Source organism: Sardina pilchardus, chromosome 3 (genome assembly GCF_963854185.1).
Source record: "Sardina pilchardus chromosome 3, fSarPil1.1, whole genome shotgun sequence".
Classification (NCBI taxonomy): domain Eukaryota; kingdom Metazoa; phylum Chordata; class Actinopteri; order Clupeiformes; family Clupeidae; genus Sardina; species Sardina pilchardus.
In genome coordinates this window covers 29060038-29087610 of record NC_084996.1, presented here as the reverse complement: position 1 = coordinate 29087610, position 27573 = coordinate 29060038, and the positions used below count along the sequence as shown (strand labels likewise).

Genomic DNA, 27573 nt, shown 5'->3' with positions numbered 1-27573 from the left:
TTGACGACTGTGAGACTACTAGTACTAGTCTAAAGAACTGGCAAAGAATCGACAATAATGTAAAGACCATTTAAATCACTGACCAGCAATCGCGTCTCTGTTATTGGTTATACACAGAGACGGTAGCCTACATGTATGTGCCTTTTATAGGCTTTGGGTGAAAATAAAAGGAGAGGACATTTTGTAGCCTACCCATTTACAAAAGGTTTATTAGCCTCTTGTAGGTTATTTAATTTGTCAGTTAGCATATTAGCCTACGTTTTTATCATGAATCGTCCACGAGTGTTCACATGTGTCTTCCCTGCAATAATTATCCAATAGGCGTATCTATATATAGCTCCATAGACTAGGCTACTATTATTTTTGTTGATGTAACTGATTGATAACCCCATTGTTGCACTTGGAAAATGATGTGTGTCGGAGTCTTTACGTGCTCTATGTCGCCGCCTATTGAACACGCCGCTGTTTAAAGGTAGGCAAGGCTACCAATTGATGCTCGTTTATGGGATAACAGGTTGTAGGAATAGCTGCTCCGTGATTGGAGGAGAGACACATCTTTGCACTTTCTTTTTTCCCTGCAAGCTCCTTATGTTCCCCGTGTGTGCGTGCGGAGAGCGAGGCGCACCACGTCCATCATTTTGGTTTTAAATGAAACAAATCATTTTTGTTTGAAATTTGTTTGGAATTAGACCTATTACTGGATATAACTACATCAAACAGCAAACATGACGGTAGGCCTACGGTCAAATCGAGATCATGCACAGCACTATCGGCCTCGAATGGCATGTCTCAAAAAGGTAAGCACTGCACAGATATATTACGAAAATGAATAGTCTATTATTATGCAACACAAATTGTGGCCGGCCGCATTGTAGGCTTGCCACATTTACAGTTTCTGTTTCATATTGTATTGGTCGAACTTTGACTTTGCTCTTCAGCATGGAAATTCTTCCTTTCAACCTACCCTACAGTTAAACATCTTATTGTAGCCTATTATTAGACTATGCACAATAGGTTACAGTCAGTCAATCAAACAGTATTTTTGGGAGGCCGTTTATTGGGTACGATATTTTTTAGAATAGATTTGTCTTGACAGAATCACATATCATATGTAATTAGGCTATAAAAGCTTGCAGACTTCGAGCCACTCTGGCTAAAGTCAGAATCGGTCCTCTAAGCCAATTAGTGTAGCACTTGACAAGCTTGACATGTGAGAGTTTCAAGCAATTTAAAGCTGGAAAACAACTAATTTGTTAGTTGCAAAAAATTCACAGGTTAAATGTGAAGATCTCCCAGGACAAAGTGCTACAATGTTCTTTGCCGTGGGTCTACATAGCTGTAGGCCATTGTTAAAAGTTGACCCCTAAAACAGGCTGAACAGCAACATGAACTGTGAGAGTATTGTGGTTTATTTAATTACATTTTACATTTCAATACTGTACAATGATATTTTGACAAATAGTATGACACATTATTTGCATTATTAAAGTCTTTTCGTTTGAATGGAGCTCTACCTCTAGTCCTGCATTAAACATTGTGATAAGCCAGTGTTTACAGTTTTGTGTCATGGAAATGGTCTGCTTTAGCCTGTTAATACCACAGTTACTTTGAAACTTCAGGTACCACATTTAGATATTTGTTATTCGCATGCGTTTGGGTCAAAACTGTTTTAATAGTTAATTGACACTCACAGAACAACCGCCATGTTACTAAAACAAAGACAGTGCGTAAAGTCATTTCTCTGTGACCCATTTTCAAATCTACATGAACCCAAATCCAGGCCTGTGTGCTCTTGACGTGGTAAAGAACTGGGTGAATGAGTGCCCTCACTCTCTCTCTCTCTCTCTCTGCCATCAGGTGGAGGCCATGGTTGTGGAAATGCAGAGTGGGTTGAAGGGAACCGACCAGAAGCTCAATGTCACCACCATCCCCCATGTACTGACAGGTGGGTTTGGTACATCACTTGGTTACATGCCCCATATACGTTTAATTGTAAAATAATTTGATATAATTGTATGGTGTTACAGCTGGCAATTGCTGAACAGAATATCTTCATTTTGGTCAGGGCCAAATCACTGAGGCTCCGGGACCCAGTGTACAACAATGTGCTGACCCTTTAAGACATTTTATTCACACTTTGTGCTTTTTGAAGAAAAACACCAGATGTATTAGAGTGAAAAATATGTCTAGTGGACGAGTACCCTGCCTAATCTAGTTTTTACCTAAATACTTAGATACCTAGGATGTGAGCCAAATGATGAGACAGCTTTCAGGGCATCCCCCAGTCACAGTAGGGCTCCTTCAGGAGCTGTTGAATGTAGATCAGGGAGCAGTGCTCATATTGTGGCTGTAGTAAGCAGCTAACACTGGCTATATAAGGCAAGCCTACAATTGGATGAGCTCTGTACTCGGTGTTGTGCTCTAAAGTTGCCCCCTTAAGCGCCGCTAAGACTACAGCACAGATCAGTGCTGCAGAGCTCACCTGAACTTTGATGGAATTGCAGAGACATGGCCTAGTAAATTTGGAATAAAATATACTGTAGAAGCATAATGAAACCTATGTGGTATACACAGTAGTATTATTTTTTTAAAAAAAACTTTCATTAATGCTTTACAGAGTATGTGTTCCTGACATATTTATTAAATGCTTATTTATTAGATCTATCTATCTATCTATCGATCTATCTATCTATCTATCTATCTAACTGACTAACTGAGTAACTGACTTCCAAACTAACTAACTAAATGAATGAATTCATGACGAACAGAGAGTATGTATATGGCATTATGCACTTTTATTTGTTATTAGAAAGTTACTACAAACAGTTATTACATTTTTACAACGTAGTATTCAGCTACCTGTTTCAGTTCAAAAGCAACCTTCTCTGGTTGCTTGCATGCATACCTGAATATGTAATTCACGTCTATATTCTTAATTTCACACACTTGTGTTGGTTTCACAGGTGAGGAGATTCTGGCATGGATTGCTAACAAAATGAAAATGGATACCCCAGGTAAGTGATTGTAAAGAAACAACATGTGTTTGTCAAGATCATCTTTTGTAACAGAAAAGAGCCAATGTTATAATGACATAATCTACTGTTACTTTACAAGCAATGTAATCTGGCTATGTGTAATTTTATATCACACTTGAAATTATCATCCCCGTAGAATTGTAAGGTTTTATCTGACATTATCGCCAAAATAGAGTTATTGACATATTCTTATTATGTGACAAGGTGAGGTGAGGTGAGGTGAGGTGTTTCTTGAAGTTGTATGCATTTCTAAACATTATATCTGAAAAGGCTTGTTCAACTTATCAGTGTAACTCTATGGAATTCTGCACCTACTGCTTTCAGAATGCAAATAGAACCTTATAATTCCGAAGGGACATTATATTGATATTATGTGTCATCTTCTGTTTTCCCTGTTTCGTCTGTCAGAGGCCCAGGCTTTCGGCACCATGCTGGTGGCGTATGGTTACCTTTACCCCCTGCAGGACCACAAGAAACTGATCCTCAAACCTGATGGAAGTTTCTACCGTTTCCAGGTAAACATTTCTCTCCTGTGACTTAACTTCTCGAGCCATCACGCAGGCTAATCTATAAATAAATGCTTCGGTTGTTTTCTCTACACTGCCAGTAGTGTTTACAGCGCTGTGATTGTGTTTATGCAGACGCCCTATTTCTGGCCCGTGCAGAAGTGGCCAGCAGAGGATATAGATTATGGTATGTTCAGTGTCATCAATCAGTCAAGATTTGAATTTGATTATACGTACACATCTATTTCAATTGCATGTGTGGCACATCACAGATTTAGTTTGGTTCACGATGCTCTTTCTCTTTTTTCAGCAATTTACTTGGCCAAGAGGAACATTCGCAAAAAGGGATCATTGGAGGTGTACGAACAGGTGAGTCAGTTCACAGACAATTTACAGTATTATACTTCACAGTATTAATCATACAAAATGAATCCTTAAATGCTCTCTCTCTTTCTCTCTCTCTCTCTCTCTCTCTCTCTCTCTCTCTCTCTCTCTCGCTATGTTTTACTTAGGCACGCTACAATAACTTCCACAAATGGCTCAACCCCAAATGGGATTTCATTGTGATGCAAGCCTCAGAGCAATACAAGTATGATACTACTTTCAAATCCCTGTTTAGAGACACCTCAGGCCCCTGTGCAGAGGGCTTCAAAGGTTTCTGGGGGTTTTTTTGTCAGGACCTTGGGACATGATAATGGCAGAGTTGTCGGCATTCGTTTTAACCTCTAATTTCTAATCTGTCGAAGAAATACACAAACATAGGGTATTTCAGTTAAGGAGTAACATTTATATCAGCATCTGAGAGGGTGTGATGACATTAGCTGAGACATTAATGAACAGCACACTATGAGGACGTTATCTTTAATGGAAAAATTACTTTGTTAATTAATTTACTTTGAATTACTTTCATCAGGGCAAACAAGCAGCGTCAGAAGGCTGATCGTGTGGTGTTTGACTGTCAGGAGCGGGCCTACTGGATTGTACAGCGACCACCAGTAAGTCATCCCAAAGTTTAAAATAACTGAAACCTCAAACCTCAAAATATGATAAAGCAGTAATACCACCGTATCCATCAGTTCTATCACGCACCTTTTGTGGTTTGATATAATAATGTACATATAGGCCTTTCTGAAGTACATCAATGGCTATCCGTGTGCTATTTAAGAAATCCACATCAATCTTAGAGTGAACTTGCTCATAGTGAAGAGTGAACCAGCTCACGGTAAAATAACAAGGACAAAACTATTGATCCTCACATTGGATCAATAGTTTGATTGATTGGGTGTAAGCTGCAGGACAGTGTTTTATGCAAGTGAAAAGAAAAAACCTCATAGCTGAAGAAATTTTGCTATATCAAAGTATAAGCCGCGGATAATAGTTGGGAAATCATGGTATTGATACTGTCTTGGCTTGGATTTCATTCATGTATTTCTACATATCTCCAGACTAGTAAATTTTCTTTGTGTCACTCCACAGCCAAGAGCCCACAGTGCCATGGACTGCACGGACCGCCTCTCTGATCCCAACGACGAGGTAACAGGTGAGTCTGACGGGAGGTGAGGCCCGGAGCTCTTGCCATGCCACCGTAGGCACACGGATAAGGCACAGTGGTGCCACATGACCCCCGGGGCACAGTAGTATTGCAGTTCTTAAACTTTACAGGTAGTGTGAACATTCCCACAGGTCTTAAAAAGTAAGAAAGGGGAGTTGGTCATTTGAGAAGTTGGCACCCTGGTGGTGGTGATGTGGCTTGTGGTGGGGTGGATGAGGGGAGGTAGGAGTGCTCTCCCACCTGGAGCCCCACGTGTAAGTCCATTAGGGCGGCTTAGCCGTGTGTCTGCCGTGGCCCAGAACGCCCATGGGCCCCCGGTCACTCTCAATCTGCTTACTCAGCCGTAAGAGGATTCATGACCTGCTGATCTTCATCCAGGGACTCCAGCCCTCCCTCTCACTCTGTCCCTCTTTCTCCCTCTCTTTCTTCCTCTCTTTCTCACTCTCTCTCTGCCTCCCTCTTTCCCTCTGTCTCTCTCCCTCCTTCTTTCTCTTTCCCTCTCCCTCTCTCTCTCTTTCTCTCTCTCTCTCTCTCCCAGTCCCAGTTCCAGCATATGCTTTCCCTCTTCCTCCCTTGACTTTTTCAGAGATCCAAATAATGCACAGTAAAACAGCTTAGGGAGAGAGGATGTACTGGGCACAACGCTTAGCTTGACCCGTGGGGGGTGGGGTGGGGTGGGGGGGTTGAAAGGTCTGAGAAAACAGCAAAGTTGTTAGAGCTTGACCATGATGAGCAGCTCAGGCCCCACACCAAAAATATTTGCTCATATGGCCGTCATCTTTAGGGAGAGCTAAGGTAATCCAAAAACACAGCATGAAACTGTCAGTCTTAAATAAATTCAGCATGTGCCAGCTTTATTTACCTTTATACAGATTAACTTAGTTTTGTGAGCTTGCGTGTAAACAGCAGAGAGTCCCTGATATGCTCCCCTATATTGGATTACAGATAAGGCTGGCGTTTGACTGATAGCGGTGCTCTTTTGATTGGTGGTTAGGGAGTGAATATTTGATTCATACTACTACATCATTTAGCATCATACCAGGACTTTTCAGCTGTTAAAGAATGGTTTTATGTCTTGTTGTTTTGTTGATGATCCTTTTTTTCTTTCTTTCATGCGTACAGATTTGTCTGTCAAAGAGGACAGGTTACACAGAGAAACACACACACACACACACACATACAGTACATACACACAGACACACACTTACTCTCTCTCTCTCTCTCTCTCTCTCTGTTATGTGTCTATTTCAAATTCTAAATGACCCTGTAGTTATAGTGTTCCATGTTTCTGGCAAAACCCATCTTTCTAAAAATGTTAAATAGCTTGTGTTTCCTTTTATGTGTGCCCTTACTTGTGGTTGGACAGATTATCCTAACAGATTATCCTAAAAAATACTAGCAGCATTCTATCATTCCCGAATCAACAACACCTATCACTACCAGTGCAACCCTCTCTCATTACCTACTTACTTTTTCATACATTTGACTGATTAACCTTTTCTCCTTTCAGGCTCAAACCTATGACCACTACAGAAGGGAAGTAAGTAGTTGGGTGGCATCATTTTTTAAATGTTATCTGTAGTTCTAGTATATAGAAAATTTAAATTGCATACATTAAATTGTCACTTATTATTTTTCAGACAATCCATCTGCAGCAGGCCATGATGAGGTCAAGGGTCAAGTCAGTAGTATCTCTGGGAGCGTAAGTCATTTAAGCAATATGGCACTACCTGTAGTGAGAGTGGGAATGGTAAGGATATACATATGGCTGTGGTACAAAGAGTGCAACAAATGTATTTTAAATGCAAAACAATGTTAAAAAATAAAATAATGTTGTTACAGCTTTTTTTAATACAGTCTTTGTATAAATCCCAGCCCCTGAGTGCGGTCTCTACCTTTTTACCACAAAAAAATAAAATATGAAATGTGCTGTATATATTTGAGATCCGTAGATGATCAGCATGCTACTATCTGATTCTGCTACTGGATTCCACATGTCCTTCCTTTCTTACAGTCTTGTCAAGGAGATCACCAAGTACAAGAACCACGACCCTTTCCTGGCCCCCTGCATCCCCAGCAACCCCTGGCTCTCCAACGACGACGCTTACTGGGAGCTCAACTTGCCAAGGTCAGCTGATGCGTCTCAAACCAAGACAGTAGAATGATACACGCGTTGCACACTCTAGTCACTGTATACACAGGCAAGTCGTTAGACATTACGGACAAGGGAACATCATGTCACAAATTGGGCTCCTCTTCCACAACAACTCACCAAGCACCACCAGTAAAATATAGACCTTTGCATGCACCTGCCAACCTGGGCCTTGGGAGGGGGTCATCAGTACCATTTGACCACCCCTAATAATGGGCCTGGTTGTATTATAAATTACATTATAATATGTTTCAAATGTGTGTGTGTGTGTGTGTGTGTGTGTGTGTGTGCTCCCCCAGTGTGGAAGTTCCTACTAAAATGCGAGTGGAGCGCTGGTCCTTCAGCCTCATGGAGCTGCTCAATGACCCACGTGGTCGCAAGGACTTCAAGGTCTTCTTGAAAAAGGAGTTCAGCGGTATGTGTCTGATTCAGTTTGACCATTTATTTTAGCAAATCAAAAACACAGTCAATGACCAGTTTCTCTGACATGGCTTTTTTTTCATGCATCAAAAAGGATTTGACTGGCTGATTTTTCCCCCCAATTCTGACCACAGGTGAGAACTTGGCCTTCTGGGAAGCTGCAGAGGTGATGAAGTGGGGGTCTGCTGGTTCCATGGCCGAACAGTCCCAAGCCATTTTCAAGTGAGACTCTGACTGGACACATGCTCAGTATAAGTGTGGAAAGGGTTTACAAGGCAGAGGCGGAAATACGCTAATAAACACATGAATGTAGGAGAAACAAACCACTCTTTAAGTCTGACTGAGCAAACACTCGGGATGGCCTCAGGGATGAAAAACGGCACTGAGGATAAAAATAATTCTGGACTGTCCCTCTTGATTTCATTACTAGTCATTAGGATTTTTCCTTAAGGGAAGTTTTTGTCCATGTTTGAACATTGACACATTCCGGGCACTTGAAAAGTTTATAAGACAAAGCTGAATCAATTGATTGTATTCTGTGTCAAAGAACAATTTATTTACTAATCTGATGTTTATGTCAACATATTCAGGGACCTCATTGAAATGGTGGGCACAGTCTGGGGCTAGTTTGATGACTACGCAAAATCTGTTTGCTTATTTAATACCAAACACAAGATTAAGTGCAAACTTTGATGGGCCACTTCAAAGCTTTTACACGTCATTGATACTTTGTCAGCCATTGAATTTAGGCCTCTCTCCATGTGTTTTACTGATGTGATTTCATGTGCTCCCCTATTATGACAGAAGGTAATGAAAAAGGTTATGGAATACAATATAGGGCACTCCTGCCAATCTTGTGACCTGGACTGCATTAATGTATATATCACAGCCCACCTGAAATGTCACTCCAAGGACATTTGTATAAAAATAGAAGTATAATATAAATTCTATGGGAAATTACCTTGGATAATCCAAAGTAACCTAAAATGTTTCAAATGTAGTTTCTCAGTGATTGGAGTTGTAGTATGTGTGGCTGTTTTGACCTTTCTGTGTATGACTGTTTTGACCTTCTGTGAATGGTTGTTTTGACCTTCTGCGTATGGCTGTTTTAACCTTCCATGTGTGGCTGTTTTGACCTTTCATGTATGGCTGTTTTGACCAATGACTGTTTGACCTCACTGTCTGAACATTGGCCCTGCTGCTTGCGTCCTCAGGCTTTTCCTGGCCCCTGGAGCCCCACGATGGATCAACATTGACGGCAGAACCATGGGCTTGACTGTGAAAGGTCTGGACCATCCTCACAGATACGTCCTGGATGCTGCTCAGACCCATGTCTTCCTGCTAATGAAGAAGGTGACGTAGCTGCCATCTTCATGGTTGTGTGTTTTAAACATTAAGTGCATGGCTTTTCATTGTGCCAGGGATGGGCAATATTTATGATACATACATTGCATTTCAAATACAAAATATTTTGTGATTTGTATTCTATTGGATTGAAGAAAATGACCTTGTATTTTGTATCAAAATACTTTATAGGTATTTTTGTAGTTTAAAACTATTGCTAAATATTTTCAAGATAAGTAATGTGTAGGTTGCTCTCGCACACAATGCACCCCTCTCTCACAACAACCTCAAGTTTCCAGAGCATCAGATTCTTGGGAACTTTAATCAGCAGAACACATGAAAAACGTTTCATGGTTTCCCTGCATGATTGCTCAAACAGTTGTCTTATGTATCATCCATATCTATGCTCATTACAATATAACCCTATTTAGCTAGTTAGTTCAAAGCCAACTGAAAAGGTTATGATCAACAGCTTTACACAGTGCAATATCATTCTGGGCACGCATTGGCAATGTCAGAGACTTCATTCTCTGTACTATATGTCAGTGTGCCATGAGTTTGAAGCCATTCTTTTTAAGGTATAGAACTGCATTGGGTTGCTTTAAGCCCACCCTCTGTGGTTTATGTGGACTTCTTGAGTACATCTCTGATACAGTAGGCTATGAGATGTTACAGACAGGTCAGCATAGTTGATCTGCTCACTGTTTGCCGATTTATGGCATGCGTCACAGAGAAAAGCTGTTGCTCTCAAACACTGGGCACTTTATCAGAGTCAGTGTGACGAAGGAATATATTAAATAGACAGATATTGAAGGTTCACAAAGTGATTTCATGCTCCTTTTAAAGAGTATTTTTAGTATTTAGTAAAATGTATAAATAAAGTATTTTATTTTGAGACATGTATTTTGATACACTTAAAATCAGGGTATTTGATATTTTTATTTGAAAATACATTGATAAGGATTTGAGGAACCACTATTTTTCTGTCACAGGACACCTTCTTCAGGTACCTAAAATCACCTACTTACAAGGATATGCAGAAGAAAGCACTCAATCCCGCAGAACACAACTACAGGTATGCTCTTTTAGAAATGTTATTGTTGATCCTTGGCAAGTATCCCATTCTACATAGTGACACAGAAAACTCTTTCAAAAAGCAATACAAACAGTCACACAAACACAATGGCCAGGTTTCCCAGATTCGTTAAGAAGCTCTTAAGTGCTAAGAACTTCTTAGGAGCGTTCTTAGAGCGCTCCTAACAAGTTCTTAGCACTTAAGAGCCTCTCGTGATCCACTCTTCACTTTTTTTCCCCTCAAAAATTATTAAAATTATTTCAGTGTGTCTGTGACGTTTTGCATCACCACTTAGTGTTAATGTAATTTCACAATTACAAAAGAAAACCGTTGGTGAAGTCTTCTTGATTGTCCCCTGTCACCAGCAAATATTTTACAGACTGTTGTACTCTACGATCTCAAGTGATCTACAATCTGTGGTCACTTGCCTCATGTCAGAATGAAAGTGCTTTTCCTCTCAGAGTGTATGATTGAAAGGGATGGGACTTAATCACTCCCTCTCTAATGGGGACTGATTGACCCATCAGAAATCTGACAAACCAAGCTCCTCTTAGTGTAGAGTTTCCAGACTATTATCTCAAGAGTTAAATAACAACAACTTGCATTGATATTGCGCTTTAACAAGGCACCCAAAGCACTCAAGCATCATAATCAAAAGCATATGAATTGACCAGAACAGGCCACATTATAGTACAGTTTCAAGTTGGTGGGTGTTTCCCCCCAGAATGCAGGCCTCGTCTCACCTAATCTCTCTTTGCCCTTTGACCTTTAGCGATGCCCAGATAGAGCAGAACTCCAAGAACCTCAGGCCGGGCACCGACCCAATCATCCTTTGGCAGCGCAGCGAGGAGGAGCGCATGGCGGCTGAGGCGGCCGCGAGACCCGTGGACATCACCCAGATCAAGAACAAGCTGGACCGCAAGTAAACCGCGAGATGACCCGCGACCCCCGCCAAGACATGGAACAAAGAGGGGGAGAAAAAAACAGTGTAGGTCTGTTCACCCTTATGAGATTCAACCAAACAGGAACACGTGCAGCTTCAGCTAGAACTACCCAGGAATGCCCCTTTTAGTCCATCTGATTGACTCTGGAAACTGGTCTTGACATGGCATGGTGGCCTCTAGAACTGGAGTTTAAGGTAGAAGGATTTACGAGGACATTCCTGCTTAGTTTTTTTTTCTTCTTTTTGAAATATGAGGAGGTGATGTGCATATGGATAATCTTCTTTTAAAAAAAGGGAATGAAATGTATTTTTAAATAGTGAGATTCTTATAATGAGGTCATGTTACCACTAACAAAATGTAAGATAGATAGCATATAGCACAAGCTAGTGCTGTCTATTGAAGCTATATACAGTAATATGATGTATGAATATACATCGAGGTATATACGGAGGAGATGAGAGGTATTGTGTAAGGCTGTTATTTTCCTCACCTGGATCAGAGCGGATCATGTGAAGGTGTGATTTTTACCTGACCGTATCCATTACAGGATAATTCATTACTGGTTGCAGTCACCTTTCTATCTTAGTGCAGATTACAGCTTGACATAACACCTGTTCACCTATCACCCATCTTTAATGTAAATGTTTGTTGACCGATACTCTGTGTTTGTTGTGTGTGTTTGTTGTGTGTGCTTGCTGTATGCGTGTGTGCGTGGGTGTGTGCGTGTGTGTGTATGAACTGATTTAATTCAACTTCCTTTTTTGTCTGTCAACACAATATCCTATGTAAATACAAGGATGTTGTCAGTTACATAATAAAGTTCACAAACCAAACCCTCTTTTCACATTGGTTGTTAAGTTGTGTAAACTAGAATGTTTTCAAATCTCTTCAAAAAAGTAATGGGGATTTACTGAACATTAAAAACACACATACATCATTAACAATTTCAAAATGTATTTATATATTATTTTGTACAGCCTTTTATACACGTTTAAAAACCCATAACCCTCGAGTTAAATATCATTATTTAGACATGCTGGACAGCCAACCCAGTTTAAAGAGGGAGGAGCCAGACTGTTCCTCATCCTGATTGGCTAGCTGTCTGAACAGGTTGCCAGGGCGGAAGCTGTCTTGGGGCGCAGGAGTTGAAGAAGCTGGTGTTGCCTGTTGGGATGAAAACAAGTAAAACCAAGTTAACATTTTATAGAGGAGGCTATAGGGGCTGGAGTGTTTGTGACACTCTAATATGAACGTTACGATATCAGAAACAGTCACCATGAAGCACATGCAAAGGGTTTAGGAAATAGCTCTTCTTTACCAGACAATAACACCTCAACCGTTAAAAACAGTATTTTCTTTCAAGTGTGGAAGCAGTCTTAAAGCTGCTGCAAGCGGCAAAGGTTTTAGGTGACTTAAGTCAGCTGTCCTTATGTTCAAATAGAACACAAACATCTGTGAGCCCCTCTAGGCTCTTTTGCCAGTGGGGCACTGGGTGTTCGCAGACACCCCTGCCCCCAATATTTTATGTCTCTGCGAACCCTCAGTGCCACACCAGCAGTTCAACATGTTCTGATTATAATAAGCAAATCATTTGTAAGTAGGTAAATAAATAAATAAATAAAGTTTTTTGTACTGTAAGTGTTTTGTCACCATAATGCAATTCCAGAGGAACAGCAAACAAATATTTCCCAGGTATTTAGGTGCACTCTATTCACCTTCATTCATTGGTAGAGCTATCTTTGCTAACAGCAGCTTTAACATGTTTTCTTTGATATGTTAGAAAACTGCACAGCATGTTAACAAATTCCTTTTCCTCGACTTACCTCAGTGAAAGCCTGATAGAGGATCTGGTCCACAGAAACAGAAAATAAACCCCTCCACATGGTAAAAGATGATTAATCATTTTATAAAAGATGAAAATATGAATCTTTTACAAAATGCTTAATCTTTTTTTAAATTAATAGTATACTGCAGACACCCAGCTCAAAAACAGTACCCAAAACCAGTAAATAAAGCAATAACTGATTCAAAGGCCCAGAACACAATAGCCTATTATTTTTTAGCATGGGTTCTATGCTTTTTAGTGGCAGCCCAGAGCAGTCAATGCACCCACACACTCAATGACTGCTGTCAGGTGTCAAGGTTTAGCAAAAGGCACTGCAAACACACTGCACACTGCACGTGCACACACACACACGCACACACACACACACTCCGTCACCTAGTACAGAGGAATCCAGGAATCTCAGGCATCTTTGTTCTCAAAACCACTGGGTATGTAGAGAGAACAAGACATGACCGATGTGCACTCACAGGACGTTTATCAAAGCAAAAATGAACTCTTGTCTTCCATTACTTAAAGCTTGTTTACAGCACAAATACAGTACATCATGTAATCTCTCCCGAGGGTTACAAAGACTTTAGTAAAACACTCTCTCTCACACACACAGACACACACACAGTTATGTGACTGACCAGTGGCCTGGTAATGTCCGTGCCCCGTGTGGCAGACTTGGCTTTGCGAGAGTTGGTCATACTGAGTGGCAGCAGCCCAAACCTGAGGAAAAGAAAACACCTTGAGTTTCATATTAAAACAAAGATCTTGAGTGACATTTAAAAACAAAGACCTTGAGTTTCATATGAAAACAAAGACCTTGAGTTTCATTGAACTATATCTGTGCAAGTGTTACCAAGGTGACTACACATTTATCAATAAGAAACATTCTCACAGTCAACGCTGGACACTTCTCTTTTCTAAGGAAATGTACTCTCACACATATTACACATTGACAGACATGACAGACATTACACACACACACACACACACACACACACACCGGATCTGGCTGCTGGCTAGCGGCAGGATGTTGTAAGGCTCCTGGGTGTTGACGGTGTTGCCCCGGGAACTGAACTGCTTCTCTGTGCCAGCCAGCAGGCCTAAGAGCACCTAAGGAAAAGAGCACATCACATGCTCAGGAGCGAGGCCATCACTTACACACACACAGATGACTCAGCATGGGGAGAGACAGGTTGGGTAGTAGACTGAGCTTTCAGCTTCTTGAGCATATTGATAAAAGTGTTTCACTTCTTTCAAAGGAGGAAGAGTGCACATAAACAGTACTAAAAGGCTTAAGTGTATAGAATCTCTTACAGCACAGGTAAGTGTGTGTTATTTTGTTTGTGTGTGTATGTGTGTGTGTGTGTGTGTGTGTGTGTGTGGGTTACGGAGGGTCCATTACGAGTGTGTATTGATTGGTCAGGCTTCGGGTGCTTACTGAAGTTCTCTGAGATACGCGGTTGAGGTTGCTGTTCAGGTGAGGAGTGAATACGTCAAGGTCAAACGGGTCGATGTGGCCCTCCAGGGAATCACACACATCCTGGACCCTGTACAAACGCATGTAGAAAACGTGTTCAACACACATACAAACACACACACACACACACACGTGTGTACCTCCAGAAAATCACACATCCTGGACGCTGTACAAACGCATTTAGAAAACTTCTTTAACACACACACACACACACACACACACACACACACACACACACACAGTACTATAAGAACATTTTGAGAGTGTCACTGAGTGTGTGTGTGACGCGCGACGTGTCGTGTCGTGTGTATACCTGGGGTCCTGCTGGTTGCGGGAGCTCTTGCCCTCGTCCAGGCGAGCCCCGAGCGTGGCGCTGAGGTACCGCACGTCAAACAGCAGCTGCAGCGCTCGGTTCTGGGTCATGAGGAACGCCACGTCCTGGAGGATACGCAGCAAGGTGACAGAGAAGACAGAGAAGAGAGAAAGGATGACAGATAGATAGATAGAAAGACAAAAGGGATTGCGAAGGGAGATAATAGGCATAACAAAAGGAGAAAGAGACAGAAAAGTGAAATAGAGCAGAAGAGAAGAGGGAGATCAAAATAAAAAGGGACAGGGGGAGAAAAGAGAGATGAATGTCAAGAATCTCAAGAAGCTTAAATATCCAGCACACCAAAAACACTAGCTCATGCCTGCTACCTCACAAATGTGAGTATGAATGACATGGGGAGACAATTCCTCATATATCTGATAGGTATTCATACATTACAGTTACTTATTGGGGTTGGGTTGGGAATGGTGTGTAACTAATACTCTTGATGCTGATACTGCTGTAAAATGGTCAGCTGAAATCCATTCCATTTAATTCAGTAAAACTAGCGAGCTAAGTAGTAAATATGGGGCTAAATGTATGATAACTAAGGTTATATTGGAATGAACTGAAAAGTCATGATAATTCCTGCTACATACCACACACACACACACGCGCGCACACACACACACACACACACACACACACACACACACACACACACACACACACACACACACACACACACACACACACACACACACACACACACACACACACACACACACACACACACACACACACACACACACACACACACACACACCTTGCTCTTGCAGTTCTGGGTGAGCGTCTCGTATTGGCCCAGGAGCTGCTCCAGACAGCCCTTCAGCAGCTCCACCAGCGTGACCTTTGGGAGAGCGTGACCTCCGACCCGGTTGACCTCCAGGCACAGGTGGAAGAGGAGAGACTGCACATACCAGGAGGGCTAGAACACCAGAACAGGAAGAACAACAAAATAAATTATGGGTAACTCGATAAATACTACCCAGAGTTCCAGAGTTTTTGCAAGAGCACGATTTGAATTTGCTCAGCGACTCACTCTTGCAATCAGTAATGATGCTCATTACCCAAGCCGTAGGAGCCGAGCTGCACCAATCACATCAGTGTATCTGATATAGGCGGGCCAGAGGCGAGCTAAACAGACGCCCGAAAGCGCTGCTACATTGAAGTTCGGAGTCAGTCGGTAAACATTGGTTGTAGTGTTATCCAATTGCATGCAGTGATATTTTCAAATGCATGCATGCTTGGTGCCACCCCTCGAGTTGGGCCATTTTCATTACTCATAGCCAGACCACAGCCATAGCCATAGCCATAGCCAGCTACAGCGCTACACTTTGGGGGCATGTCTGTGAGCTAGGTAAAACCGATTGTTTTTGTTTTGTTTCATACCGACAATACTCGCCGGATTTAAGGTGGCCTTTGAATATGACTCCATGGGAAAACACATACAGAGGACAGGATAGGATAGCATTTATTGTCCCCTAGGGGCAATTTGATTCACAGCCAGTAGTCAACAACACAGTAGAGTTGGCCGTGGCAAATATTGTGACAATGGTGATTCTCTGAGCAAATGCAAGCGACGTCCACTCAGCTGTTGCACACACCTGAACCGGGAGGCGGATCTTGGACACGACGCTGCTTCCGGACTCCGCCTCCTCTTGGATCTCTAACTCGTCCCAGTTGGTGGAGGTGGCCAGGATGGCTCCGGCCGAGTCGCTGTGCAGCGCGACCGAGAAGCGCCCCACCACCGCCTGAGAGAGAGAGGAGAGGAGAGGGTGAGCATGCCACAGGGTGAACCACAGAGTACACAGCTGCAGACGTGCACTAGTTGCTGCAAGCTCCCCTTCACAAACCGCTGCAGCTTAAAACTGTATGATATATACTGATTAAAACATGAAGACTGGGGGAAATACACGGGCAGAGAGAAATACTGGACTCCTGGAAAAATACTATGGACCCTAAATGTGAATGGTGGGCAAAGGGCAAGTCTAACTAAAGTGAATTTGATAACCAGGCAAAGTCGATTTGCTTTTTTTTTTTTGCCATTTTATGCTTCATTGATAGAGACAGTGGAGAGTGACAGGAAGTGAATGGGAGAGAGAGCAGGGATGGGAACCGGAAGAGACTACGGGGTGGAAATCGAACCCGGCCTGCGATGCAGGTGCCTCAGCCAGTTGTGCCACAGCTGGGGCCTAATTTAACTGCGTGGGCCTTGACCTAACAGCAGACACTGAGATGAGTCAGCTCCGAGTTCCCACACGCCACACGTGCAAAGACAATTCTGCTTGTTGATAGACTTTGCACTTAGCCTACTATTTAAATGATGGCCCTATTGCTTAAACATATGGTAACACTTAACAGTATGTTGAAACAGATATAAAACTTGTCAACAATATGTTGGAACAGAGATATCTCTCAATCATCTATGTTATTGCGGTAGAGGGAAATAGAGGTGGCTCTGAAAGTCATGAGCACATTTACCGTTTACGGCAATTTGTGTCATGTAAACATTGTGTCCTATGATTCCAATTAAACTCAAAGCAAAGGGATTTTACTCATTTCAGCAAACACTACAAGTACTATGAGCTAAACATTAACCGTCGTGAGGTTGTAAAGTGTTTAATAAGACTGCACTGAACCTCCTTGAACTGTTTATTTTTTATTTTTTTACAACTGGAGGCCACTGTGTGTTCCTGTTCAAGGCCCGCACCTTTTCCTGGTCATTTCCCGTCATTTCCCGGCTATTAGCCGCGGCTTATACATTGATTTTGATAAATTTCTTCCACTATAAGCTTAATACAGGGGGGCAGTTAATATGGTGTTAATATGGTTTTGTTTCTTTTAACTTGGATAAAACACTGTCCTGCGGCTTATACACAATGCAGCTTATATGCGGGAAATGACTGTACCTTCGAGAGAGCCGCACTCCAGATGCGGTACGCCTCCATGCAGCAGCTGAGAAGCTCCTCTTTCAGCCCCGCCCACTTGGCCTGCGCAGGACTGACCTCTACCGCCTTGGCCCCGCCCCCTTTGCCGATCTTCCTGCCCTGTCGGGGCGTGCCTCTTCCCGGGGCCTCCGCCACCCCTTGCTGCTTTCCCAGAATGCACTGCCGCAGGCTCGGGCACAGCTCGGCCATGGACTGGCACAGGCGCGCCATGAAGAGCACCGAGCCCAGGCGGTGCGGGCCGGAACCGGGGCCGGCGCCCCCCGCGCACCTGTCCTGGGCGGAGGCCAGCTCCGAGCGCACGCTGGCCAGAACGTCCCGCACGCACGACAGGCAGTGCTCTCTCAGCGTCTCCTCCACGGCCCCGGCGTCGCGGAACCGGTTGAACGCCGACAACGAGGACGACGACGACGAGGTCCTAGTGTGTCCGGGGAGAGAGGCGTTCGAGGAAGACGGGGCGGCGGCGTTGGCGCCAGCGTCCTTGCCGTTCTTCTCGGCGGGCAGGTAGTGCAGCAGGTCGTCCAGCTGGGCCTTGAGCTTGGCGTCCAGCGCGGAGCAGAAGTTCTGCACGCAGGGCGTGAGCGCCTGGGTCTTCATGGACAGGCCGCTCTTGGCCTGCTGCTGCTGGGCGCGCTGCGCCACGCTCACCCAGGCCGTGTCGCTCTGCAGGTCGCCCGCCGACTCCGACCACAGGAAGGCCGCCACGTCGCTCTCGAAATGGGCCCCCCGGCCGAAGCCCCCCCCGCCGGAGGAGGAGGAAGAGGAGGAGGAGGAGGACAGCGAGGAGGACAGAGATGACGACGAAGGCTGGGTCTCCAAGTCATGCAGGGCAGAGGTTAACAGCTGCTTACAGCTACTGGAGATACTCTCAGTTCCCTCACGGGTGATCGCCTGAGAGAGAGAGAGAGAGAGAGAGAGAGAGAGAAAGAGACAGAGACTATTTTTACTTTTCTTAAATAATGTTTGTGCTACTACACAGCACATATCTTACACATCCTTGTATCCTTGTATATCTGCACATGTTGTTCACACATTGTTCATGCTGCATATCCATTATCTATTCTGCTCTTATAAGGCTACTGCTAATACATTGCACATATTTATATTTAATTTAGATTACTGTGTAAACCATACCACTTTCTTAAATGTATATTACTGTCTACACTGCACGTATGTCTTATATTGTTTATACTGCATCACCTGTCTATACTGTGTATATCACATTGCACTTTTCTGTTTTTTTGCACTTGGATGCTAACCACATTTTGTTGTTTGTGAACTGTGCACAATGACAATAAAGTTGAATCTAATCTAATCTAATCTAATCTAATCTGATCTGATCTAATCTAATCTGATCTATCATCTTTGACTTGAAAACGTGAATCTGAACCCATCTGCTTTCATAACCTTTCATCTGGGGGACGGCCCTTTAAATAGCACAAAGATGAAAGTGTGAGAAAGGCATAGCGTGAGAAGACAACGGAGAAGAACAGTAAGCCATGATGACACAAATTCAAAAAGCACTGAGAACTCGGTCAGGGTGCATCTGAGGCAAGCACTCACGAATACCACCTGGCAAATCACAGCACATGCATCATGCGCAGCTTGCACTCAAATGCAGAGCTCACCACAGAGGCCTGTTTTTTTTGTGTCAGACTTTCTTTGGTCCAAGTTGGTAGACTGTTTAGATTAAGACTGCATAAAGGCATTATCATCAATGCTGTTGTTTGATGTATTAACAGAACTGATGGAGTAGTTAATGGAATTTAAATTTGAATTACTTGGAACTGAATTATTCTAGCTTTAGATTTTTTTTCAGTTTTATTTATTGATTTTACCTTGTAAAACAATGTTTTATCATGTCTTGAAATGCTGAAGCAATTCTGCCAGGTCTGTCAATGACATTACTTTTGTCAAGCATTTCTGTTAACCTAACCCACCTACTCACCATGCACAACAGGTGCAATATAAATTGATATATTAAATCAAATCATATACTAAATAATCAACATTCTAAAACTCTGAAACATTCAACAAATGTGCCCAACCAAGTGTTTCCTCATTCATACATAAAAGGAGGCAAACCTGTCCAACTGGTTCTGCTGTTTCATTTGCACAAGGACCCATGGAGTTTATCAAGAGGGTTGTGCAGCAGATGTGGGAGGATATTTTATGTCCGTGGTTTAATGACAATCCTGGGTAAATGAACTCATCGTCTGTGACAAACCTCCAAAAAGAATAAGCTTGTTTTGCTAGGTGAATGAAGCTGTTCCTCTGGGTTAACCCAGGTCTGTCACAACAGAGGGCTATTTTATGTGACCTGCGTCGACAACAGCAAACATGATCTGTTGACTTACCGCATAGGGGTGTTACCTAAAGCCTCATAACTGTAATATATTGTGTATTTCATTAAACACCGTTGTTTGCTTTAATTTTTTTTCTATGGTGTCAAGAGTTCACCACAAGCAGACAACTCGGAAGGCTGGCTGAGAAAATGTCATGTGTCCTATTTTTACTGGTGAGCTCTGACCTCTGGGTGCTCAACTTGAGCATGAGCAAGGACCCCCCACCATACAATCTGCTTTCAGGTGGCTTTTCATTTCATTTCTGCAAGTCTTTGACACTGTAGAGAGGTCAGATCTAGCACACCAATATTATGATTGATGCCAACTTCAGCTAGTGGTGTTTTAACTATTTAAATCAGATCATAGAGTGGTGTGGGGATCTTATCTTTTAGGAATAATTAGCATCCATCAGTAATATAAGAACTGTTTCCGACTTTTAGATAAAAGCCTCAGAAGTCTAACTTCAGCTGGTGTTGGGCAATCAATAACTTCTGTCGCGTTGTGTTACGTAAGGTTACATGTTTTATGTACATATGTTGTGTTGTGCTATGCAAATATGCTATGTTTTCATACCCTATGCTATGACATGCTGTGTTGCACTACACTATGCTATGTCATGTCATAACTTGTTATGTTGCACTGTACTACATTATGGCATGCTATTTGGGCTCTCATTTGGGCTTTTATACGTCCTCCCTCGCTCCTCGGGCCTCGATCCTCACTGATCTACATAAAGAATGACGGGTCGGCAACAATGGGATAGTCTATCCAGCGTTGGTTATAGATCAGTGGGAACGCCCCTCGAGGATCGAGGATCGAGCATCGAGGAGGCATGTTGAGAAGCACCTCATGTCACGCTGTCGCTGTGCTATACTATGCTATTCAATCCTTTACCTGCAGGCGCTGAAGGAAGAGCTGCTGCAGCAGGTCGTCCCAGAGGGAGAGGGGCTTGTCCAGGAGGCCCTGGCACACGGTGGCCCAGTGCTGGCTGATGGACTCGCTGGACAGCAGGTCCCACACGCCGTCCCGGATGGACGCCAGGCCCTTGAGGCTCCGTACGAACACCAGCAAGCTGCTCACACCGCTGCGGATGTCCTCCTTACACCTGCCAGGGGGGGAGGGGAAGACAGAGAGACCTATTTTACCATAACTCGGCAGGGAGGAGAGGAGAAAAATATCCTTACTGTAGGAAGTGTTTCCCCCCCTCACATTCTCACTTGTGCGATGCTCTATAAATAGAAACCTGAGTCTTTCATGTGTGAATGACATCCTGTCTAGACATCTGGTCAACACCGCTCTTGCCACACTTTTGACCTTTTTGTAGGATGTGAGGATGATTCAACAGCAGATCTTGTGACAAACATTTTGTGAGGTTTAGCAAGACCTTTCCAGTTGAGGACATACACCTTATGAGCATGAGTAAGAAGACGCATACTACATACTGTAACTATTCTCATACACAGGCTAGAAACTCTTTAGTTTTTACATTTTCATGTTTCTACTGCTGACTTCAAAAACATGTAAAAGATAAAAACATAAAAATGTCTACCCTGCGCATCAGAACATCAAGTACTAAGTTTAACAACATTAATGCAAATGAATTTGTTTGAATTAGTATGCTGCTTACACAGGGTTCAAAGCAGATGTGCTTTGCAGTGCCTTTGCGTGGTAGTGATAGCTAGCTGGCCACTTACGTGTCGATCCACTGCTGCAGGGTGTCGCGCAGCTGTTCACTCTGGATAGGCTGGGCCAGGGTGCGCAGGGTGGGCTGGAAGTCCGTCACAGATGGGGGCAGGTACTTAAACCAGCTGCCCGCGCTCATATCTTCATGGAGGACCTTCTTTCCCTTAGCTAGAAAAAGAACAATCACCATGTTAAACCATTCAGCCATTTGCACTCAGCAAAGAAGTGTCAGATGGTATTACTGACTGAGAAATCATTATCTCGACTGCAGCTATTGTCTACATAAGCAGTATTTTCATTTGAAGCAGCACTAAAGAAGATTTGCTCTCTGGGTCCCTCTACAGTTGAGGACCGCAATAATAAACAAACTAAATATGTGCCTTTTGCTACAAAGTATGAGCATAACTCCGATACAATAGAGGGAATGCACCAACAGCAGTGTGCAGAAAGAAACCTCTGAATTCTTGTAGCAGTGGGGGACAGTGTACCTACCCGAACTCAGAAAGTTGCTAGGTCGGTACTCGCCTATAGAGGGCCGCTCAGATCATGGCAAAGGTGCCGTTTGTCAAGTTATGCGGTTATGTGCCATCAAAATGATTTTGGAAACGTTACGCTAAGGTAAAAAAAAACTTCTAATAAATGGTGCCTTTAATACAGTATTGTCTCATTATCAGTGCTGGAAACAGTACTGGAAACAATGCTGGAAACAATACTGGCCTAAATCTGGACCCTAGAGAATAAATACACGGACAGCCTGACCAATATTAACAGTAATCCTTATTCTTTTGTTCTTGTCTGAGGAGGACTGAGCTTCAGCCTACCGGCAGGCGTGCTGGACGTGACGTTCTCCAGGGTGGTGAAGAGCAGCCCGGAGCCCAGGCCCGTCTCTGCCAGTCTACCCTCCGGGGGCATGTAGAACACGGCGTATGCCTGGTACAGCGTGGTGACCAGCAGCTCCACCAGAGAGCACACCTGGGCCTTGATGCCAGCACCTGAGGTTGAATACAACAGAGGACCAATTCAGCCACAGACCCACAAGACAGGACAACTGAAACAAACACTTTGACCAGTCTTTGGTTGCAAATTGGCAATCTCATCTCATCTTACACTGTGCTCATGCAGTTAAGGCAAATAATGCAATGTTCAAAAACAAATGCATCACTTTTAATCTCCTTTGCTATACTGTCAGATTGGAATAAGATGACACTGCAGAAAAAAATCTTCCCATCACATTCAAATGATCTCTATTCAGTAACTAAAAAACACCTGCTAAATTAATAAATGTAACTACAGATGGCATCGACATCAATTCCTCCTCCCACAAACAAAATGGTCGCGGCTAAGCCAGGGCTCTAGTGCGCACCATGCTGAGGCTGGTTGAGCAGCTGCTGGATGGAGGCTTTGCGGGCCAGCAGGAAGTCTGCCAGTGCCTGGCGCGGCGAGCTGTCCTCCAGGAGCATGGTGGAGACCAGCGCCTCGGCGATGGCCTGGTCCGACACGGCGCGGCCACGCAGCAGAGACTTGCTGTCCAGCAGAATGGTGGACCTGTCATAACAAAAAAAACATGGGATGAATGAACACAATTCTTGAGCGGCGAAGATACACAATTACACACACAATAATAATACTAGTGTTTCTTTTCACATTTGTTTCAAAATGGCGGCGTTTATTATTATTTTGGTTGATAAAATTGACTTGCTTTGAGATTATAGTTATCAGTATTATCATGTATGTTGGGGACACAAAGTGCAGAGAGCCTTGGATTGTGCACTTCAAGACAGCTTGATCGTTTACTAGTTCAAATCTGGCAAACAAGCAATACAACTGAAAGTAAAACAAATAAGAAGTGATCTTATGCTAATGTATGTTCCTTTGCAACTACTACTTCTAGTGAGCAAATATTCTCACCAAGACTGATTCACAATACGGGTCGGCTACACTTCAACTGGTTACCAGACTCTCTAAGTGGAATTCATGGCCTTGACATTCCAAGACATTCTGTCTTCTACCAGTAAACACAAAGGATTGTTTCAGTAACATTGAAGGGGAATATGCATCGAAAGATTCCCAATCCCATACCGAAAGTGTCCTGCCGCTGCCACCTGTCTCACCAGGATGGGGAAGCGTGTGAGCACCGGGCTGTAGTGTGGTCCTCCGCCCTCCAGGTGGAGCTGGCTGTGCAGGTGACAGCAGAGCAGGTAGAGCTGGGTAGCCTGCAGGTACTGGGAGGATTCCATGGCACTCCAGATCCGCTCTGGAATTTCCAAGAGCAGCTTGGTTTGTGCTGCCATGGTGTAGAATTTCTCCTGGGACTGCTTTTGGGTCTGGAAAAACGAACAAGACAGGGGAAAGAGGTTTCTGATCCATTCTGGGAACTGACATGTTGTTTACTAAGTGACTAACAAGTGAAAATGACAGCAGCAGGAAAAGTGTCTTTCATCATCTCTGCACCCACTGTAACTGCTAATGGCTTTTTTTGTTTACTGTGAATAACACAGTACATCATGCAACATACATTCTTACAGGTATTCCACAACACATCAGAAGTTTCAAACTCAGCCATTAACTGATGACACTGAAATCATATGACTATATGATAGTCATTCTGCTGAAATAGCCAGTGTCTTTGGCACGACCAAAGTAACCTAATGAAACTACAAGACGAGAGGTGTGTCCTTTTAGCATGACGATGATCATTGTTATGGACTTCATTTCATAGGTAGGTCTAAAAAACAGGATGACTTAACGTTACCTCTTCTTTGCTGTTAATCTGAGGTGAGGTTTTCGTTTGTTTTAACTTGTTGCAATAACTGTACATGTTTTGGATGGATTTCACGACACTTTCGGAACACTGCCTCATCTCGCCAATGGTGTCAGCAGCATCTATGAGATCCCGGTAGCGCTCGCCGACCATCTGACGAAGTTCCTCCTTTTTTTGCTCTATTTCACCACGTACCCTGCGCTCTATCGCTCGAATCTCTTCGGTGTTATAACGTTCAAACAAGATCGTCGGGTCTTTGATTTCGGAGACCCGAAGAGACTGAGCTGGAACAACTGCCATCATACCAACACAGTAGCCGACTGCCAACTAAACTACAACCCGGAAGCAAGGAAATTGCCCACGTAAACAAGGGGTCAGAGGTCATATATCTTTCCTCTGAGAGAAAACGGGCTCGAGACTGCGCCATCTACAGTACAGGGAGACGCAATGCACTAAAATGAAATATTTTTTTTATTATTATGATGCAGCCTGCACCTGTTTCTAATTTCATACATTAAAGAAGAAAACGTAATATCCTTTTCAAGTTCTCATACATCGTACACTAGGGCTTTTAATGCTGTCAGTAGCCACCTATTGCATTTGAGAAAAGTATTTGTGAGTGCTCAAATTAATTTTGGCTATGGGTAGACCTTTTAATGTGTGCACTTTCTACAATAGGGCAGATGATCAAAGTTACAATTTGATTTATTTCCTTTGGTTTATTATGTGACACCGACCTCTTTAAACCCAACTAGCAATCTGCAATCCCCTTTATGGCCTATGCAAAGTAGGTTACCGACAGGTGTGGTTCTGCCCGGAAAAAAAGGAAAGGAAAAAGGAGGAAGCAAACGGCAGGTAAGCATTGTGTTATAATAACTTACTTTATATGTGTTATATTAATTGTGGATAGTCATAAATCCTGCTTAATTTCGAAGCCTAAATAATTATATGCTTCTGATGTTATGTTTACACAATCCACAATTCACGCGCGTAGCCTATACTGTAGATATTTGTCAAGTTGACATGACGTCAAGTGGCAGAAATCTCCATGCATGGCGCCTCATAGCGATTGTGTATTCCAGCCTACTTCCTCTACAAATTATAAGCTTCTTTTTCAACTCGCAACTGTGGTTAGGCTTATATTTATATAGATTAGCCTATAGACACTTAAAAGTGATCCTATAGCTACAATTAAATCAATACAACAGTTTTCACATTAGGGGCAACAGGTGAGCTGATGTTACTACATTTACCCATTTTATTTGTTTGACCACTTATCCTCAGTAAATAACGATTATTTGTTCTCCCTGACAGTTTCATTAACAGTACTACCATGACTCCAAGAGATCTCAAGGATGAGTTCGAGGATCAGTTCAATGATGTGGTCTCAAGATTTCAATCGAAAAATCTGTTTCAGTCTGACTGGGACATTGCCTCATTCGCAATGTTCTTTATCTTCGTTGGTGAGAGCAATTTCATAATGAAGCATGATTCAGACCCACATATAACTCAACATCTCTTAGCACCTTCGGAGGAGATTGGGTGTGTTATTAGAAAATGTGAACGTCTTGTCAGGGGTGCCACTACATAAATTGGCCTTGAAAAATAGTCTACAACACAACAACAATAACAATGTTGGTCATGATGTTAGGGGACCTTGAAATCATCCCAACTGCCCTCCCCTGCCTTACAGCACTCCTATTCAGGGATATCTTAATGATCATGTTTTGTTTCTTGTTGGTGTTCTTTTTGTCCAGGTATGATTCTGTTACTTGTTCTTCTGGTTCTCATCCGCTGCTGTTGTTGCTGCTGCTGTGATGAGGAGAAGGTAAGTCACATTGTTTTTTAAATAAATGTAAAAGATAACAAAGCAACACATGTTGCTACAAAACATTAAATACTTTAAATATTTCTTTTGTTTTCAACTCTTAGCCCCGCAGACATAAAATTGGGATTGATAATATGGGGATGGAACCATGACGATCATTCAACTGAAGAGATCTTGCAACACATGTTGCTACAAAATTGAGCACTTTTATACATATAATCATTATTCTGCCTTAACATGTGAATGTGCACATGTATTTTTAACTGTTGATTTTCAAAATGTTTCCGCTTTTTACATTGCTGTCTGAAGTCCATGCTGTTGCCAAGTCACCGGTTGAGATAAACAAATGTGACTGACTCCTTTGTTGGCTCCTTATAAAAGAAAACACAACTCAAAAAGCACTTCCTTACTGTTATTCATGCCAATTTCACAAAACATGCACATGTAAATATAATTATTTATAATAAATCAAATAAAATAATGAAGTAATTGCGAGTGTTGTCTTTTTTTTTGTCTTGTGATAACCTAAATGATGATCAATGTATAGGCCTGTGCCATTAGTTCTCACATTGTATACATTTAAAAGTTCCTTTGAATACCTATTAAATTGAAAATAAGATTTATGAATGAGCCAGGTCAGATTTCTAATGTCAATGTTGAATACACCTAAAGTATGGCTACATCTATATTCTCAGGGAAAATAGAACAGTTAAAAGGGCACAATGTTGCTACCAGAAGTCTTTGCTGATGAATAATATTACCAATTACTTTTAGACTAATACCACAATCACAGTCTCATCAGATCATAAAATATAAATATTATAATTGTTATTTTGTGTCACACACAACTCTGGGCAGGACTTCATTTGCATATCTTATTATGAGAGACTTCTCTCTTTCTATTGGGCCTGCAGAGTAGGCAGAGAGATCTGAAGGTCTCCATGTTGTAGTTAAGCTCTTGGTTACTTCCCTGACAACCACCATTCTCGCCTGATTGTCAACTTTGTCATGGAGTCTGCACACAGCTTTTTCCAGTAGTTGCAGTCAAGTATATTTATGTAAATAACTATAATTGGATTCTGTGTATTCAGTATTATTATTAACCCCAATTGTTGTGGATCAAATGAGCAATTATTTATCAGATTTTTCTGTACACCTAAACGCATCAGAACACAAAAAATTTAAATGTTGAGAATCAGGGAAAGTACTCAGTTAAGGAGAAGGCGAATACACTGTGATTACTTGTAAATCCATTTTGGTTGCTCCCTCCCTGCTTCTGCACAAAGAAAACTCACA

At 42.6% G+C, this 27573-nt stretch overlaps 3 protein-coding genes across 4 annotated transcripts; 2 read left to right on the top strand and 1 right to left on the bottom strand.

The window, feature by feature from the left end:
• The first annotated feature begins 725 nt into the window (after nucleotides 1-725).
• Nucleotides 726-11853, top strand: rgs9a (regulator of G protein signaling 9a). The gene is made up of 17 exons (XM_062530993.1): nucleotides 726-797; nucleotides 1858-1945; nucleotides 2964-3014; nucleotides 3444-3550; nucleotides 3677-3728; nucleotides 3852-3910; nucleotides 4054-4130; nucleotides 4455-4536; nucleotides 5018-5074; nucleotides 6604-6633; nucleotides 6734-6795; nucleotides 7108-7221; nucleotides 7545-7660; nucleotides 7800-7887; nucleotides 8880-9018; nucleotides 10002-10084; nucleotides 10857-11853. The coding sequence occupies exons 1-17, from the start codon at nucleotides 726-728 to the stop codon at nucleotides 11008-11010; spliced, it is 1431 nt and encodes a 476-aa protein (XP_062386977.1). The 3' UTR covers nucleotides 11011-11853.
• A 112-nt stretch (nucleotides 11854-11965) lies between these two features.
• cog1 (component of oligomeric golgi complex 1) lies at nucleotides 11966-24798 on the bottom strand. Of its 2 annotated transcripts, XM_062532721.1 has the most exons (15): nucleotides 24441-24798; nucleotides 23768-24012; nucleotides 23052-23233; nucleotides 22510-22680; nucleotides 21700-21856; nucleotides 20900-21110; nucleotides 17625-18551; nucleotides 16320-16466; nucleotides 15479-15640; nucleotides 14656-14780; nucleotides 14304-14412; nucleotides 13866-13975; nucleotides 13504-13585; nucleotides 13250-13298; nucleotides 12062-12192 (listed from the first exon to the last, which is right to left on the bottom strand). In XM_062532721.1, exons 1-14 carry the CDS (start codon nucleotides 24750-24752, stop codon nucleotides 13290-13292), a joined length of 2949 nt encoding a protein of 982 aa, XP_062388705.1. In that variant the 5' UTR covers nucleotides 24753-24798; the 3' UTR covers nucleotides 12062-12192; nucleotides 13250-13289. The 2 variants fall into 2 exon arrangements, with proteins under 2 accessions (XP_062388704.1, XP_062388705.1); XM_062532720.1 differs by lacking the exon at nucleotides 13250-13298 and having other exon boundaries at nucleotides 11966-12192.
• Nucleotides 24799-25056: 258 nt separating this feature from the next.
• smim22 (small integral membrane protein 22) lies at nucleotides 25057-26760 on the top strand. Its single transcript, XM_062532722.1, has 4 exons — nucleotides 25057-25304; nucleotides 25764-25912; nucleotides 26207-26277; nucleotides 26382-26760. The coding sequence occupies exons 2-4, from the start codon at nucleotides 25783-25785 to the stop codon at nucleotides 26427-26429; spliced, it is 249 nt and encodes an 82-aa protein (XP_062388706.1). The 5' UTR covers nucleotides 25057-25304; nucleotides 25764-25782; the 3' UTR covers nucleotides 26430-26760.
• The last annotated feature ends 813 nt before the right edge of the window (nucleotides 26761-27573 follow it).